The 15,110-nt window shown below is 34.7% G+C and overlaps 1 protein-coding gene across 7 annotated transcripts in view; it reads right to left on the bottom strand.

The window, feature by feature from the left end:
* Nucleotides 1-15,110, bottom strand: part of LOC105708927 (sodium channel protein type 3 subunit alpha) — a 111,730-nt gene that overhangs the window by 42,532 nt on the left and 54,088 nt on the right. For 3 of the 7 annotated variants that reach the window (XM_012440661.2, XM_064382657.1, XM_064382656.1), the window contains 5 exons: nt 13,362-13,652; nt 7,450-7,797; nt 6,306-6,438; nt 4,418-4,656; nt 77-250 (listed from right to left, as the gene is read on the bottom strand). In XM_012440661.2, the coding sequence (XP_012296084.2) occupies nt 77-250; nt 4,418-4,656; nt 6,306-6,438; nt 7,450-7,797; nt 13,362-13,652 (1,185 nt within the window). Of the gene's footprint in view, nt 1-76; nt 251-4,417; nt 4,657-6,305; nt 6,439-7,449; nt 7,798-13,361; nt 13,653-15,110 lie in introns of those variants that run through there. The other 4 variants (XM_064382660.1, XM_064382659.1, XM_064382658.1 and 1 more) reach the window with 3 other exon arrangements.

The following is a 15,110-nucleotide window of genomic DNA, read 5'->3' as shown; positions in this document are numbered from 1 at the left end:
ATTATATTAATATACATTGATTCAATTTCAAAATAAATGTTGTGCCAATGAGTGACAGGGATATATAAACAGATACCAGTCTGAATGATCGCAGTACAGACAATCCCTCCACATTTGACAGCCCAAGCTCCATTAAACTGAGGCTGACAATAATTCCATCAAAGATATTCCAGCCCTCTTGGAAATAGTAATAAGGATCCATGGCAATGATCTTGAGAACCATTTCTGCTGTGAAGATCCCAGTGAAGACCTAAAAAAATAGAGATCAATACTACTGCAAGAGCACTGAAAAACACTGATCTGATGCTACACGAATTTATAAAGAACAGTAACAGGAATAAAAATATCTAAAATTTAAAGTGAGAGAATGTGACAAATCAGTTCAAATCTAGCTTTTTTTTTTTTTTTTTTTTTGACATACTCTCCCTCTGTTGCTCAGGCTGTAGTGCAGTGGCACGATCTTGGCTCACTGCAACCTCCGCCTCCCGGGTTCAAGCAATTCTCCTGCCTCAGCTTCCTGAGTAGCTGGGATTACAGATGTGGGCTACCATTCCCAGCTAATTTTTGTAATTTTAGTAGAGACAGGGTCATCACATTGGCCAGGCCGGTCTCAAATTCCTGACCTCAAGTGATCTGCCCACCTCAGCCTCCCGAAGTGCTGGGATTACAGGTATGAGCCACCACACCCAGCCAAATTTAGGTTTTTCTTTTTTGCTCTAGGAATGCATTTTATTAAATAGAGTGATATTATTGAATGAATCTGCTGGAGTTCCAGGGAAAACACTAATTTGAAAACACTTCATGGTCTACATTTTAATTCTGATATTGAATAATAGCTACTGAATTATTGCCCTTTTTGGCATACGACATTTCTAACATACTCACAACTAAATCTATTTCTTGGTAGTATCATATCAGGAACAAATCCACATATTACTTAAAGTTATTAAAATTGATTTGGTAAAAACCGTATTTTGTTTTTGATTTTGTATTTTGTAAGGGACATGATCTTACTTCTATAATTTTATAAACATTCCTGAAACAAGAGTGAGTTTGCCACAAATGGTTTATAATAATGATCTCTGGATGCATGCCTCAGAATTAAGGTTAATGGATTAGTAGAGCAAGAAACTGCAGATTTAATTGAAACCAGCAGGAGAACATACTCAGTATGCATATACATATAATTAAGATTAATAAATCACTCGAGTAGCTAGATAAATGTGTATTTGACAGTAGAAAGAAAAACAATGAAACAAACATTTTTTTAACTCAAAATGATAGGCTGAGAGACAGAGGACATGAAGAATTATAAAATTACTCTCACAGAAACTCTTTTAAAGAAATTCTCTTAATTTGCTGTAGTTACAAGTTGCATTTTATGACTCTAAAGTCAAGCTTAGCATTTACCAAGATAAATCAGCCTTTATCTTAAAGGAATTCTGTCAAAATAGCAGTATAACAATTATTTGGTTTCCTAAAACAGCATGTTGCTTAAAATAAATCTTGATCCACTCTTACAAATGTATAAATGCAGCTAACATTTCATTTTTTCCAATCACAGAAAGATCAAAGGGAAATACCCATCACAGAAAAAAAAACCAGCCTAACTGTAGTCAGTCATCTGTTTGCTAAAATAGAAATAAAATGTATTTTAAGCAAGCCTAGTACATGAAAATCCAGATATATGGTGAAACGCCAATTGAAAAATATATTTTTCATTTTACAGAATAACACATCAACAATTTTTTTTTCAAAGAGTGAGTTTGCCTGGTAAATGCAAAGTAAGTTCTACCTATGCAAATTTTATTTCTTGTATAAAACTTTTAGAGGCAGCTATTATTTGAAATAGGCACTCTGATGATGGAATATATTATTTAAAGTAAGCTAGAACCATCCGGGTAAATAATCTACAAATATCTCTGTTTATAGAAAATCATAAAGTGATCTTTTCAGCTCTTCTAAAATGACTAGATCTCATGCTTTTAAAAATATATACCCTAAAGTTACACTTATATAAAAATGTAATTCCACCATGAAACTTTTTATTAAAAATAATATTTTTATTACAATTTGCAATTCAAAAATGACAGCTATATCTCTGTAAATGTTTTCAGTTTAGGTCCTACAAAAATGGGATTATTTTTGGTACATTTTAGTCTAGTTTCAGCATTGTTAGGTAAGTCAGAAATGTTTGTTAGGATGAAGATGTCTAATCTACTATGATTGATGGGCTATTTCTTGCTTATTGAATGCCGAAGATGGGTGCATGCATTTTATAATGGTTAAAAAACAAGAAAATACTCCAAAAAATACAGAGCACCATAGAGAAACTTAATTGAGATTCAATGTCTCTTGATACTCTAATTTGATTAATCTAATCAACAAGAAAGTGATGTAATTTTTGTGTACTGCAGAAACAGAATACAAAATGGGGCACATTGATCTAAGTTAAGATGGAAAATTCCACAATTCAATGTCCTCATGTATAATATAAGGCAGTATGCAATCATTTGAGCATTGTAGAACTGGGACATACATAAAAAGTCATTTAGTTCAGTACACTCATTGTTTATACGTGTGTTGAAAAAATGGAGTCAAGAATGTAAGTGACTTTTCAAAACCACACAGATATTTAACATGAACACTTAGACTAGGACCTAGATTTAGTGCTTTTGTCTAGTGCTTTTTCATTCAATCATCTTATAATCCAGTCTCTCTTATCCTGTGCTTCCATACTTTATTGCTTCAACATTGGAATTCTATAAAACTTAATTTCCTGCTTCACTCTGGCAAATTTCCAAAATCTTCCTTCACCTGTTTAACTTTCCTAACTGTCCAATATCCTGGGAAAAATACAAGAACTACACCAGAAATATTTTCCATCATTATTTCAAAGAAAGGTCTAAAAGGTTAATAGCATATATATGAGGAAGGAAACTGTTTATTGAGCACATGCTAGATGCCAGACACAGTCTAGGTGCTTTCACATTACCTCATGTGACCTTCACAACAACTCTAAGTGAAGGGCATTATTACAGTCATTTCCATAATAGAAAACAAAGACTCAAATTATTTATCAGACTTGTCCATAGGCCATATCACTAGTAAGCACTGGCAACTAAGGTCAAACTCAGTTCCACTCAACTGAAGAGCCTGTGTTCTTTTGCAAAATCTTGCTACCTGAAGCAGCCTCTTTGGGTAGGAATCAACCAGTGGGTTATTTATTGAGTGACCACCATGTAAACACTGAGAGAAACAAACTAAAAATGGGACATGGCCTTTGCCAAAGATGAAGAAAATCTCAAGAATATGGTGGATGTTCTACTGAGTCAAATAATGCAGAGAAGTTGAGGTCACGTATTAGGACACACATTTACCCAGTTGTCTGCCCAGCATTTCCTTTCCCCCTTCTGTTGGCAATTGCTCCTCCACCCATGGTTCCTCAGGACTGCCATGTTTTCAATGTGATCTCACCCTCTGTCAAGGCTGATTAAATCATAGGTGAGCATCTGACACAAATTATGCCAGAGTTCTCTAAGGAGAGTCTTTGAAATGAGACACAAAAAGAGAGGCTTTTTCCAGTACAGAGGTTGTAAGATGTAAAATCAGTGAGCTCTTATTGAATATTTGCTGACCTAAAGACAAATGATGCAGTGAACTCGAGGGCCATATCTAAGCCCTTAATGAAAACTGTTCCTGAAGTCAGACTGCAATACTGCCCTTTACTTAGTTTGTTAGTCTACCTTTTCCCTCCATTCCAGTTTTCCTACTATCCCTTGCTCCAAGTTTGTTTGAGTTAGTAGAGAGAAAGATCTAGATTAATAATATATGTAAACCATTTTTTACTTATTCACCTATTTCGATCAGCACACACAGACACAGGTGCATGCTCAGTGATTTGAACCAAAGGTATGGCTAAATCACAAATGCAAATTAACCAGCTATTTGTTTTCTTGTATGAATGTCGCTGAAGCTTTTTATTAGATAGTTAATTTGAAACAATGTTCTTTTTTTCATACACATCACTCTTTGGGTCATCTCTTCAATGGACATGATATTTTTAGAGGCTGTGTGGGTTAAAACCACATGTTCGTGGAGCCAGAATTAGATCCTCCTGGTTTATCTGGACCTACATTTCCAGCAAGAACAACTGTAAAGATTTTGAGATGTTTACAACTGGACTGGTAAGACTCCACGATCAATCAGCACAGACATTGGCCTAAACAATCAGCATTCACATCAGTTGAGTTTTAGGCTGTATCTTTAAGATTCCCTGTAATATTCCTTAGATATTTCTTTCTATGAAGAAAGAGGATATAATTTTGGGGTTCAGCACGGCACGAATATATCTTTCCCTTTGGTCTATCTCTCCCACCTCTGCCAGAGTAAATAAGTAAAATTCAAACGTACTTACCAGGTTTCCTACAGTCAACACACTACTGAATTGCTCAGTCATGGGGTAGTGTTCCATGGCCATAAAGAGGGTATTTAAGACAATGCAAATAGTGATGGCAAGATCAACAAATGGATCCATAACTATTAAATTCACAAGATGTTTTACTTTTAACCACGTATCACAGCAGTCCCAGATCAAGAACATATTGGCAAATCTATACCAGCATGGTGGGCATTTCTGTCTAGATTCTTCAAGTTCTGGAGGGACCACAAAGAGGAAGAGTAGTAAATAACAATAAAAACGGGTTATTACTGCTAGTAGATTTTACATTATTTAACAAAATTGATGCTTATATTTGAAAAGAGTTCATATTACTTGAGAAACTTGAGAAGACAATTCCATTAAATATTTTCATAAAATGCTCAATAAAATGTCATGTAGATTGACTTTTTTCTCTTCTAAATACAGAAAATAAGCACTTTGAATTTAATAGTTTGCTTTAAAATGACTAGGTTCTCCTTGACTAAATTGCTGTATTCTCTTTGTCCAAACAGAATTTTAAATAAGCATTACGCGACTATTAAAATTTTAAATAATTGCCCAAGTGCTGTGGCTCACACCTGTAATCCCAGTACTTTAGGAGGCTGAGGCAGGCAGATCACAAGGTCAGGAGTTCAAGACCAGCCTGACTAACATGGTGAAACCCCGTCTGTACTAAAAATACAAAAATAAGCCGGGTGTGGTGGCCCGTGCCTGTAATCCTAGCTACTCAGGAGGCTGAGGCAGGAGAATTGCTTGAACCTGGGAGGTGGAGATTGCAGTGAGCCGAGATCACACCACTGCAATCCAGCCTAGACGATAGAGACTCCATCTCAAAAAAAAAAAAATGTAAATAATTATTGCTTCCTCTGAAAGTACCTTTTAAAAAACATTGTCTAAAGCTATGATCCCCTGTGATAACATATGTGAATTATTCTCTCCTCTCATTGTTCCATATCAACATTGATCTTGCACACACAATGAGAATGTAGTATGCCCTTCTTTTTCGTATAGATTCAGACTCAAATCTACTTTTGTGGGTTATACGTATCTTTTAGAATTTTAGCATCATATATTTAAAATATTACTTGAAATTTTAATGGAGGCCTGTTACAAAATAATTATTATGTGACTGTATATCTAATTCAATAAGAAGACATGATATAAAATGTAATTGATATTTTCTAAAGAACATATATTAGAATTGACATATAACTGATCTACAAAAGGGCAGTACTAATATATTCTCTCTCCAGACTTCAAGGAGTGAGGACTGTGTGATGTATGGACAAGTTTAATGTATGAGTGATTGCTGCCCATTCCTGGGTGTCAAAATCTATAAGCATTTGTTTCCAGGGGTCCTTTGGAGGAATGTAATGGCTGCTGTGTATGTAGAAGGTGGAAGAGGGATCCTTTTTTAGGGTCTCTGTTGGAATGTAGCACAGGTTTTGATTTGTCCAACTCATTCAAGCACTCCCACAATGCCATAAACACCTCTATGCCTGAAGAACAGACTAAAGCCTGAAAGAAATGTTTCCTTATGCTTCTATATACCAAGACTTACAAAGGGGGAACAGTTTACTCTATTTGCACATGAGTAACATAACATAAGGATAAATCCTCATTGATATAATATCGAGTGGTGAAATATCACTCTGCAAGCAAGTTAAAGACCCAAGTCAAAAAGAAATTAGGCCAATATTAGTTTTTGCAATCAATGTGATAATATACTCCATATATCACATTCTTAGGTCTAATATATATTTTCGATCTGGGTAATAGTCTTCAGTAACTCTATGAAAAGAAGAAATAGTTCCACAAAACACATAATCACAGAAAGCTGACTGTTCCATGAAGTGCTTCTTACCTTCCATTGTATTGGTCAGAATGCTGGCTATGCTCATGGCTCTTTGCCTTCCAGAGGAATCCTCCAGCATTTCCATTGAAATCTGGTAAGAACTTAACCTTCTCTTTCTGACTTCCGTTTCAGTGGTGGTGCCCTGCAAACCAAATACTGATGGCTCAAACCACTCTTTCCATTAACTAGTACAATACCACATAGCATTTCTTTGGCAAATCATGCTACATGCAATTTTTCCAGGTAAGAATTTTCAAGGAATAATAAAATATTAAGTTATTGTTAAGTTATAAACACTTATTAGAAAAGTTATTGCAGGTGGTACTCTTTAAGAAGAATTTACCAGCTGGATGCAGTTGTGTAACACAATTATATTATGGAAATATTTTAATTAACCTGTCAGAATTTTCATTTGTTGTAAACATGCTAACGTCATTTATTATTTTATTTCATTCAGTTGAAAATTATTTTTTTAATCTTCTATTCCCCCCATAAATACTATGATTATATAGTCTCAAGGCTGAGTTATTTTCTTTGAGACTATATTGACAACATTGACATATGTGGGCCAATTTTTTCCATGCACAAACACAGATGTACAATGAAATGTGTGTGCTTTCCTGAAATGTCTTTAATTATTTCTATATCTCATCCTATTAAAAAATCAACACATTTTAGAGTTATTTTAAAATAGCACTGTAAATATTGACAATTGTATGAAACTGCCCATTATCAACAAATTGGTTGTTACAATATTTAATTTTAGGAATATGGAATTTTCCAGAATATGAATAGATAATTATACAATTCTGGATGAATATACATTTGATTTGATTGTCAAAATGTCCATTATTTGTCTTGGTAGATCTCCCAAATATGCAGATGTGTATTTTATATCAGACTCTAAAAACAGGGCCCTTTTAACCTAAAGGCATGGTCCCTTACCATTAATTCCCATACAACAAAAGCTAATAGTCCCATACAATTCAATTGATTCTCAAGATTCTATTGTTTTCCCTTTGATTAATCATGTATTATTTTTACTGACTTTCATTTTGAGGAAGCAGGAAGGTATAACAGCCTAAACTATCCAGGCTTTGATTATTTCAAATTGGTGAATAATGTCAGTAGCAGCTAGTTCATCTATTATCACCTCTGGGAGAGGTTGTCCAGTAGGTGACGTTAGAGCTGAAGGTCCACCCACCAAGGAAACCACACCATTGCAATCCACAGTGCTGTGCATCTTCCCATTTGCTGGAAGCCCTGGCACCATCCTGGATGACATACTGGCCTGACTAACGTTACTGTTGCGTCGCTCTCCATGTCTGTGTGGCACAAACAGTGAGTCTCTCCTGCTTTCGCTGTCTTCAAATGTGCTGTGCTCATCATCAGCAAAGTCATTTTCAGATCCAACATCCTTTGCCCGACCTCTGAAACTGAAAATGCTTGTTTTGCTATTGCGTCTTGGGGAAAACAGGGAGCCACGGATACTCAACAGAGACTGCGGAGAAAGCAAAAAGGGAAAGAATGGGATGGGGACGGGGGAAAACACAATTATTTAATAAAAGTATTGATATTACAGGATCTATTTTCTTTGGGGTTAGAATAGTCTTGCTGTTAAACACGGATAATAAAATTTACAGAGGACACATATATTTTGATATTTTTATTAAAGCAAATTTAAGGACAAAAAGTGTTTTTCTGACTAACAATACTGATTTGCAATTTACCAAGTGTACAACCATTTCATTTAGTCTTCAGCTGAGGTGGACTGGGTTATCATAATGCTATAGATTAGGGACCAGATGCTGAAGGGGATAAATGATTTCTTCTGGTGGGGATGGGGGTTAAATAAATAGTAAGTAGCTTCTACTTCTTACTGCTATAATCTGAAGGGACTGCAACCTGGAGAATAAATTTTGGCTCACATGAGAATATTGTCTCAAATTTAAAATATTTGTTTTAAATGTTGCAGTATAGCAAATATTTCAAGATAATTATTTTTAAAAAAAACTACTATTTTTCCATTCTCTTCTTTCGAATTCTGAAAGAGATGTAGTTTACTCTTTCTCTGAAACTGTTTGTCTCTACCCACATGGAAATAGAAGTCACAAAACTTACCTACAGTGTTGTCTTCCAAATTTGCTAACAGTTTCCCAAATGGCAACCAATGATTCACCTTATTTGAGAGACTATATGTCATAGCAAGCACAACAGAGAAGATTCCTGAACTGCTACATAAATTATTCTTCTTGAGTAAAATTTAACACTGGCATGTAAAAGCAAGACATATAACATGACTTCACCAGAGGGTGATGTAAAAAACAGCATATACTTCTGGTTTTACTTTAATTATATTAAAAAGAGACAATTTAAAAACTTTTTTATTACAGCTATTCCCAAATAAATCAAGCAAACTACTTCCTAGTACCAGAAAATGAGGAATTAGCTTGACATTCCCTCTTTCACATATTGAAAGGATTTTAAACTAGCAACCCCAACTAATTCTGTGTGTATTCTAGTCTTGTGAGTAGTTTTCAAAAACATCTCTATTTAGTCTGCAGGATATTTGTTTTATCCCCTGATCATGAACAATAGCATTCCTCCTTGCTCTCTGTTTCATTTTCTTTCCTACTTCTCTTCACAGCCAGGGTAATATACATACATACATATACATATACATATGTCAGCAGCAAACATTCCTGGATCTTCTCTTTCTTCTAAGCTTTAGTGTAAATCCAAATAAAATGATTTTAGTGGAAAAAACAGAAAAGGCAGACTCTGTCAAATGTATTTTTGGTTCCTCTGCCTAATTAGGTCATGCTGATTTTCTTAGGCACCATTTTTAGCTTTATTTTTATGGCTTTTCCCAGACTGCAAAGCACCAGAATAATCTCTGTAGTTTTCTGTCCCAGTGATATTCTGGAAGGATATTATTCGGTCAGAAGTGCTCTGCTCCTTTGGATTTGGTTAGATTTTCCACAGTTACTATTGGCTGTCCAGGTTGTCCATAGGAGCCTGTGTCTATGTGACACTCAATTCCTGTAGCAGGTTTGTCTACCGAAGGGCAGACAGTAGAGTGATTATAGCGAAGTGATCAAGAGATTAGATCATGTGAAGATGTCAATTCACCCCCCATTAATAAAGAATGCTAATGCCTTTAATTTTCTCAGACTCCATTTAAATGATCAATATAAGAACAGTTATATCCAGAACTAGTGTTTTTGTTGTTGTTTTTGTTTTGAGGTAGAGTCTTGCTCTGTCACCCAGGCTGGAGTACAGTGACAGTCTCGGCTCACTGCAATCTCCACCTTCTGTTTCAAGTTATTCCCCTGCCTTAGCCTCCTGAGCTGCTGGGACTAGAGGTGCCTGCCACTGCACCTGGGTAATTTTTGCATTTTTAGGAAAGACAGGGTTTTAATATGATGGTAAGGCTGGCCTTGAACTCCTGACCTGAGGTGATCTGCCCACCTTGGCCTCCCAAAGGGCTGGGATTACAGGCATGAGCCACCATGCCCAGCCCAGAACTAGTGTTTTGAAATGTTTGAGTATATGTGAATCATACTGAGAGTTAAAAAAATACATATATTTTTAGGTCCCAGCTTTTTGGAATAGGAATTCAGCAAGTAGCAGATAGGACTCTGGAACATGAATTTTCCAGATGCATTCCAGGTGACTCTAATAGATGGTGGACCTCATCCTACACTCAGAGACATACTAACTTGGTCTTACATTAATCCCTAGGATGACTGAGCGTAATCACCTCAATAAACCTGTGTTCTGAAACTGTCTCTGGAAACTGAAAATTGGTCTAAACAAAATTGGTTGGGAGTATGTGGTATGTGTGTACATCCATTATGTATCTGGGACATGTGTTTAATTTGGATATTTTTATGTCAGGTATTTTCAAAGGCATTCCAGACCTCTGAGTTTATTTGAAACTTCTATTCACTCTTTGGAATGCATAATAATGGGTGTGAGCACAGCTTTCAAGGCAACAGAGACAGAAAAAGAAGATAACAGAAATAGCATTCAGAGAAAATAAACCAAAAATAACACACTGGAAGATGCAGCAGAGTGGAGGGAATACCCACAGCTGTGGCAACACTTTCTCTAGGGAAAACCAGCTTTAATGTTTTAAGGAGTGAAAGGCCATCTTTCTTTGCCTTAGGGATGTCAAAAGATATTTCCCAGGTATCTTTTTCATCTTGTTCCCAGAAGACAAATGTAGATTGTTTCTTAATTTTCATTAACAAAAGGGAAAATAGAAGAAATTAGGTCTGTAAGACACGATCGTGTATGTAGGGTTTGGATTCAAAGTGGGTTGGGAAAAGTCAAGGTGGAAAAAGATGCAGGGAATTCTAAGATGTTCTAGTGGGAACAAGTAAGTGAGTATCTGTAGGAAGAAGTATTTAGCATTTTGAGGTTTCATTTTATACTTTTAAATACTTCTTTATTTTGTGCTACTAACATGTATTATCTATTTAAAAATAAAATAATGTAATAAACATAAAATAACATTTGAAATTTACGTCAGTGGAAGGCAGGGTACCCACAATTTATGGCTTCTCTGCTTTGACATTTTCAGAAGATGTATTTGATCTGAGCAGTATTTACTGTCTATCTTAGGCTTTTTGTTCCCATCACCTTCACTGATTCTCTTTCTACCAGAGTCCTTTTCTGTTTGCAGAATCAGAAATTGTAAACCATTTATGGTATATTTCTGCTTGTTAGTTGTGTTAATGCTCTTAGGCTGTCTTTTCTAGGATATGCAAATTTAACACTAAATTATTTCTGTCACTTTTGAAATTATCGATCCATCTATCTTCTGTCTATTCACAAATATACAATGAACGACATATAACATATATATATGCTGATTCTGTTTTTAGTATTAAAACACTGGCCATCAGCTAACCTCTTTTCTCGTCTATCTGTGATTCACCCAGCTCCGGCAAACTAGGTCTACCAGTTGCTTCTTGAGCACTCCAGGCATGTGACCATGTCAGGGTTTTGTACTTTCTCTTTCGTCAGCTTAGAGTCCTGTTTCAGAAGGTAGCCTCTTCCTTTGTCTCCTCCAAATCTTTGCCAAAATGTCTTAATAGTGATGTCATTCTAAACCACCCTATTTAAAATTTTACCTCCAATTATGGCTCCTGTTCCTCTTTTCCTGCTTACTGTTATTTCCCCTTAACATTTATTACCTTCTAGCTTAGTCTATAACTTAGTTATTTTGTTTATTGTCTGTCTCCTTTAGAATAAAATTCCACGAGGTCAGTGAATTGAGTCTCTTTTGTTCATTGAGGTATTTTCAGCATCTACAACTATGCTTGCCACATAGTTGGCGATCAATAAATATTTGTTAATTGGACTGAATGAACTAATCTACAAACTTTTATTTGAGCAAAATGATGAAACAATAAAGGAAATAATACTGCTGTCAAACTAGGTATATACATTTGTGAGTAATTGAAACTACTGAAAAGTTTTGTTTCCCTCATTTGAAATTCATTGACCAATTTTAACTTAATAAGAGACTTATTGTCACACAGATTTCCCATATATTGCTTAGTCTCGCACAACTCTCTAATGTAGGCATTCTTATTGTATTTTACAGAAATTTACAAAGTACCAATGACTTGACCAAGGTCAAGATCTAGTTTGGAGTTGAGCTATGAACATAAAAGTTTGTGTTCACTATAGGATCATTATGCTATAGTCTCATATAGTCTTAATTCTAATAACTCCTAACAGCTTTAAGAATTCCAAAATATCAAAAGTGACTGTTTAAGAAAGAAAAATCTGATCTGAGAAACCGAGTTGCCCTCCAGGGCTTCAAGTTAATTCCAAATGTGTTATACTGATTTGATAATATTTTTTATATTTGTATTACATGAGATAGCAATAGTTGAATTTCTTGATATTGATATTCTCTGTACAAAAATGGTTTTTTATCTAATAACTCTCTGTTTTCACGTCCATTTTGTTCTAATATGAGAATACAAGTTTTAAGTTATTAATACAGTCTACTTTTTTCTTTAAAAATATTTGTTAACATATTAAAAATAGATTATAAAACATTCACTGAGAATTTATATATTATCTTTCCTCACAACCAAAAGTAAATACTGTGTTGAATTTTGTGTTTATTACTTCTGCTTTTTTTTTTAGAAGTTTCTTTCTCTATGAAAATGATATCATACCTCTTGTTTGATTGCAGTTTTGATTAAATTAATCTTATATATTATCTCTGAAAGCATTATTTTTAGGGTATAGTTCTGACTCAAGATTGTTAAAATTAGAAGCATTTGCAATTCATAGCACATGGAATTCTAATGGCGCCAAATAGTGTTCAAAGCCATAATTGTACTTATCACAGATTTTATAACTATTTGTTCTTTACATTATACAAATATAAACAATATATTAACTTAATAATCTATAAAACTTACGAAACAGCAAATAGTTGAAACTAATTTTTACTCTTTTACTTAAAAATACGCTGAAGAACCAGGTAGGTGGCATCATATCAGAGCAAAAATAGACGACTTTGATTCTGTTCTCTTCAAGAACATTTAGGTCATAATTTCATTCTAATGTATCATGACATGACCCTAAGCAAGCAAAATGGAGACTCACCATAGTTCAATTCTCATATCAAAGGATAAAGACAAAACCCAAAAAGCGTTTCTTTTCACAATTTATATGTATGTTACAATCACAACTTTGGATAACAAAGGCAGAAACCCATTCTCAAAGAAAATAAGTTTATCAGGGGTTTCAAAATGGAAAATGTAAACAAGAGATTCCAAAACTTTCACTGAAAAGTCTGATGGTATAGGTCGCATATATGTATCAGTCTCAAAATAGTGAACATTTTATTAATGGTTTAAGAAAAATCTCTTTGCAGACAATCTTTGATAAGAATTTAAACAACTATATTAAATATTAGTTCCCTGTCTCTCACTGAAGTCAGACAGTACAAAAATGTACCAAAACAAAATACAACAGTTAAAAAGCAATAGCAGTGACAAAGAAAGCAAAGCACTTAGTAGAAGATCATACCTGATGAGGGGAGCAGAACTTCTTGTCACTGGTCAGCCTGTTTCCGTCCATGGAGAAAAGGAAGCTGCTTCTTTTCACGCTGTCTTCAGATTCGGATTTGGGAAAGCTGTCTCCCTCTCCTTTGTTGTTTCCTTCAAGGTGCTCCCTCTGTTTTCTTTTCTTCCTTCGGTTCCTCCATTCTTTAGCACTTTTGGAGCTTAACTTTGATGCTTCTGAAGAACTTTCCAATAACTCTCCTAACCCACCTATTCCACTGAAATCTCTTGAAGCAGCTGATGCTGCTGCAACTGCCTGTTGTGAAACAAAGCCAGGCACTATTTAGAACACAGAGCTCTGAAAACAGTTGAGTATGGGTAAAATGTTGCCATTTAAGACTCATCAATTATAAGTGAAAATTCTACCTTCTAGTCCTTCTATTTTGTCTCATCAAAACAGTTTACTTAACAATGACCCTTACATTTTAAATCATATGAAGCAATATGCTAGTGTATGGATTAGGGCAAGAAAAGTCTAGTTTTATCTGTCTTCTGGATTGTCTTTCTTCCTTTTCTTTTCTTCTTTTTTTTTTTTTTTCAGGGGGCAATGTTCTCTTCAAAGTATCTTCTACGCTTTAAAAAGCAAATGTTCTCTTAGTGGTGGTTGCTCATCTGACTACTATTCTAATTCCATCTGTAAAATGTTTCCTCCTGTGTGCACTTGTGAGCAACTGAGTAGTGTCTTTTTTCCCTCTAAATCCAGTACAAAATACTGTTTCTTTTCTTTTTTGTGAGCTCAAAACATTTAAAGTGTCTACTATTTTACCTCCAGATGGAAGTAAAGGAATGTATTGGCTAGTTTATCCTCTTCCTTAGTTTGATTTACATTTAGGACTGTAGTTCACTCTCCGTGGTTGTGTTACTCCCAGAGTATTTACTACATATAACTTTAAAATTTTAAATGTTTATAAATTATTTAATATTTTAAATAATAACAAGTGATTAACATAGCAACACAAATTTATTCAAGGGATTATGAGAACTTCTTCACATATTTTCTTTCCATATTTTAGCACTAAATATTCTTAAGCACTTTGAATTTCTGTACCTGCTAATGAAACACAGTCAGCTCTGAGGTGAAAGATGGCAAATACTGTTTTTAGACTGGAAATGATCTAACAATAACATACAGAGGCTATTAAACAATATGGTGCATATCAAAGCTGAGTTCTCATTAAGTATATTACTGTTTGTAAATGTAACCACAGAAGTGGAAATAATTAAATTATGACAATTTCAGTTAAACTTTCTACATATGTCATCATTAAATACGAACAACTCTAACTAATCTACTACATTGTTTATCTTTCCCACCAACTATAAGCTAGATAGAAATCGTATCATTGCATGCTCAGTGACTAGTATGTTACCTGACATAAAAAGGGCTTAGTAAATAATTGGTGAATAATGATTTAGAAGGATATTTTGCTATCAGTTGTCTCAGACACTGGGGTAGGGGTGGAGGAAGAACAAGACATACCTAGCCTTGACTTTTCAAGACATCATAAAAGTCTCTGTCATAACGGTCTGTATAACAACATACTTTAGGAAGATATGAAGATAAAGCCCATTTCTAATGTTTTGACAACACTGTGTGCTTTATGTTTCCATCTTGCTTGAGAAGAGGCAAACCCTTCTAAGTAGTTTTCATTTTTAAACCTCATGTTAACTAAAATTTTAAAAAGATTTTAGATCTAAAATTACTATGCTGCAA

The sequence above is a fragment of the Aotus nancymaae genome, unplaced genomic scaffold (assembly GCF_030222135.1).
Source record: "Aotus nancymaae isolate 86718 unplaced genomic scaffold, 86718_ANA_hifiasm-v0.15.2.pri h1tg000029l, whole genome shotgun sequence".
NCBI lineage: Eukaryota > Metazoa > Chordata > Mammalia > Primates > Aotidae > Aotus > Aotus nancymaae.
This window is presented reverse-complemented; position numbering and strand designations above follow the sequence as displayed.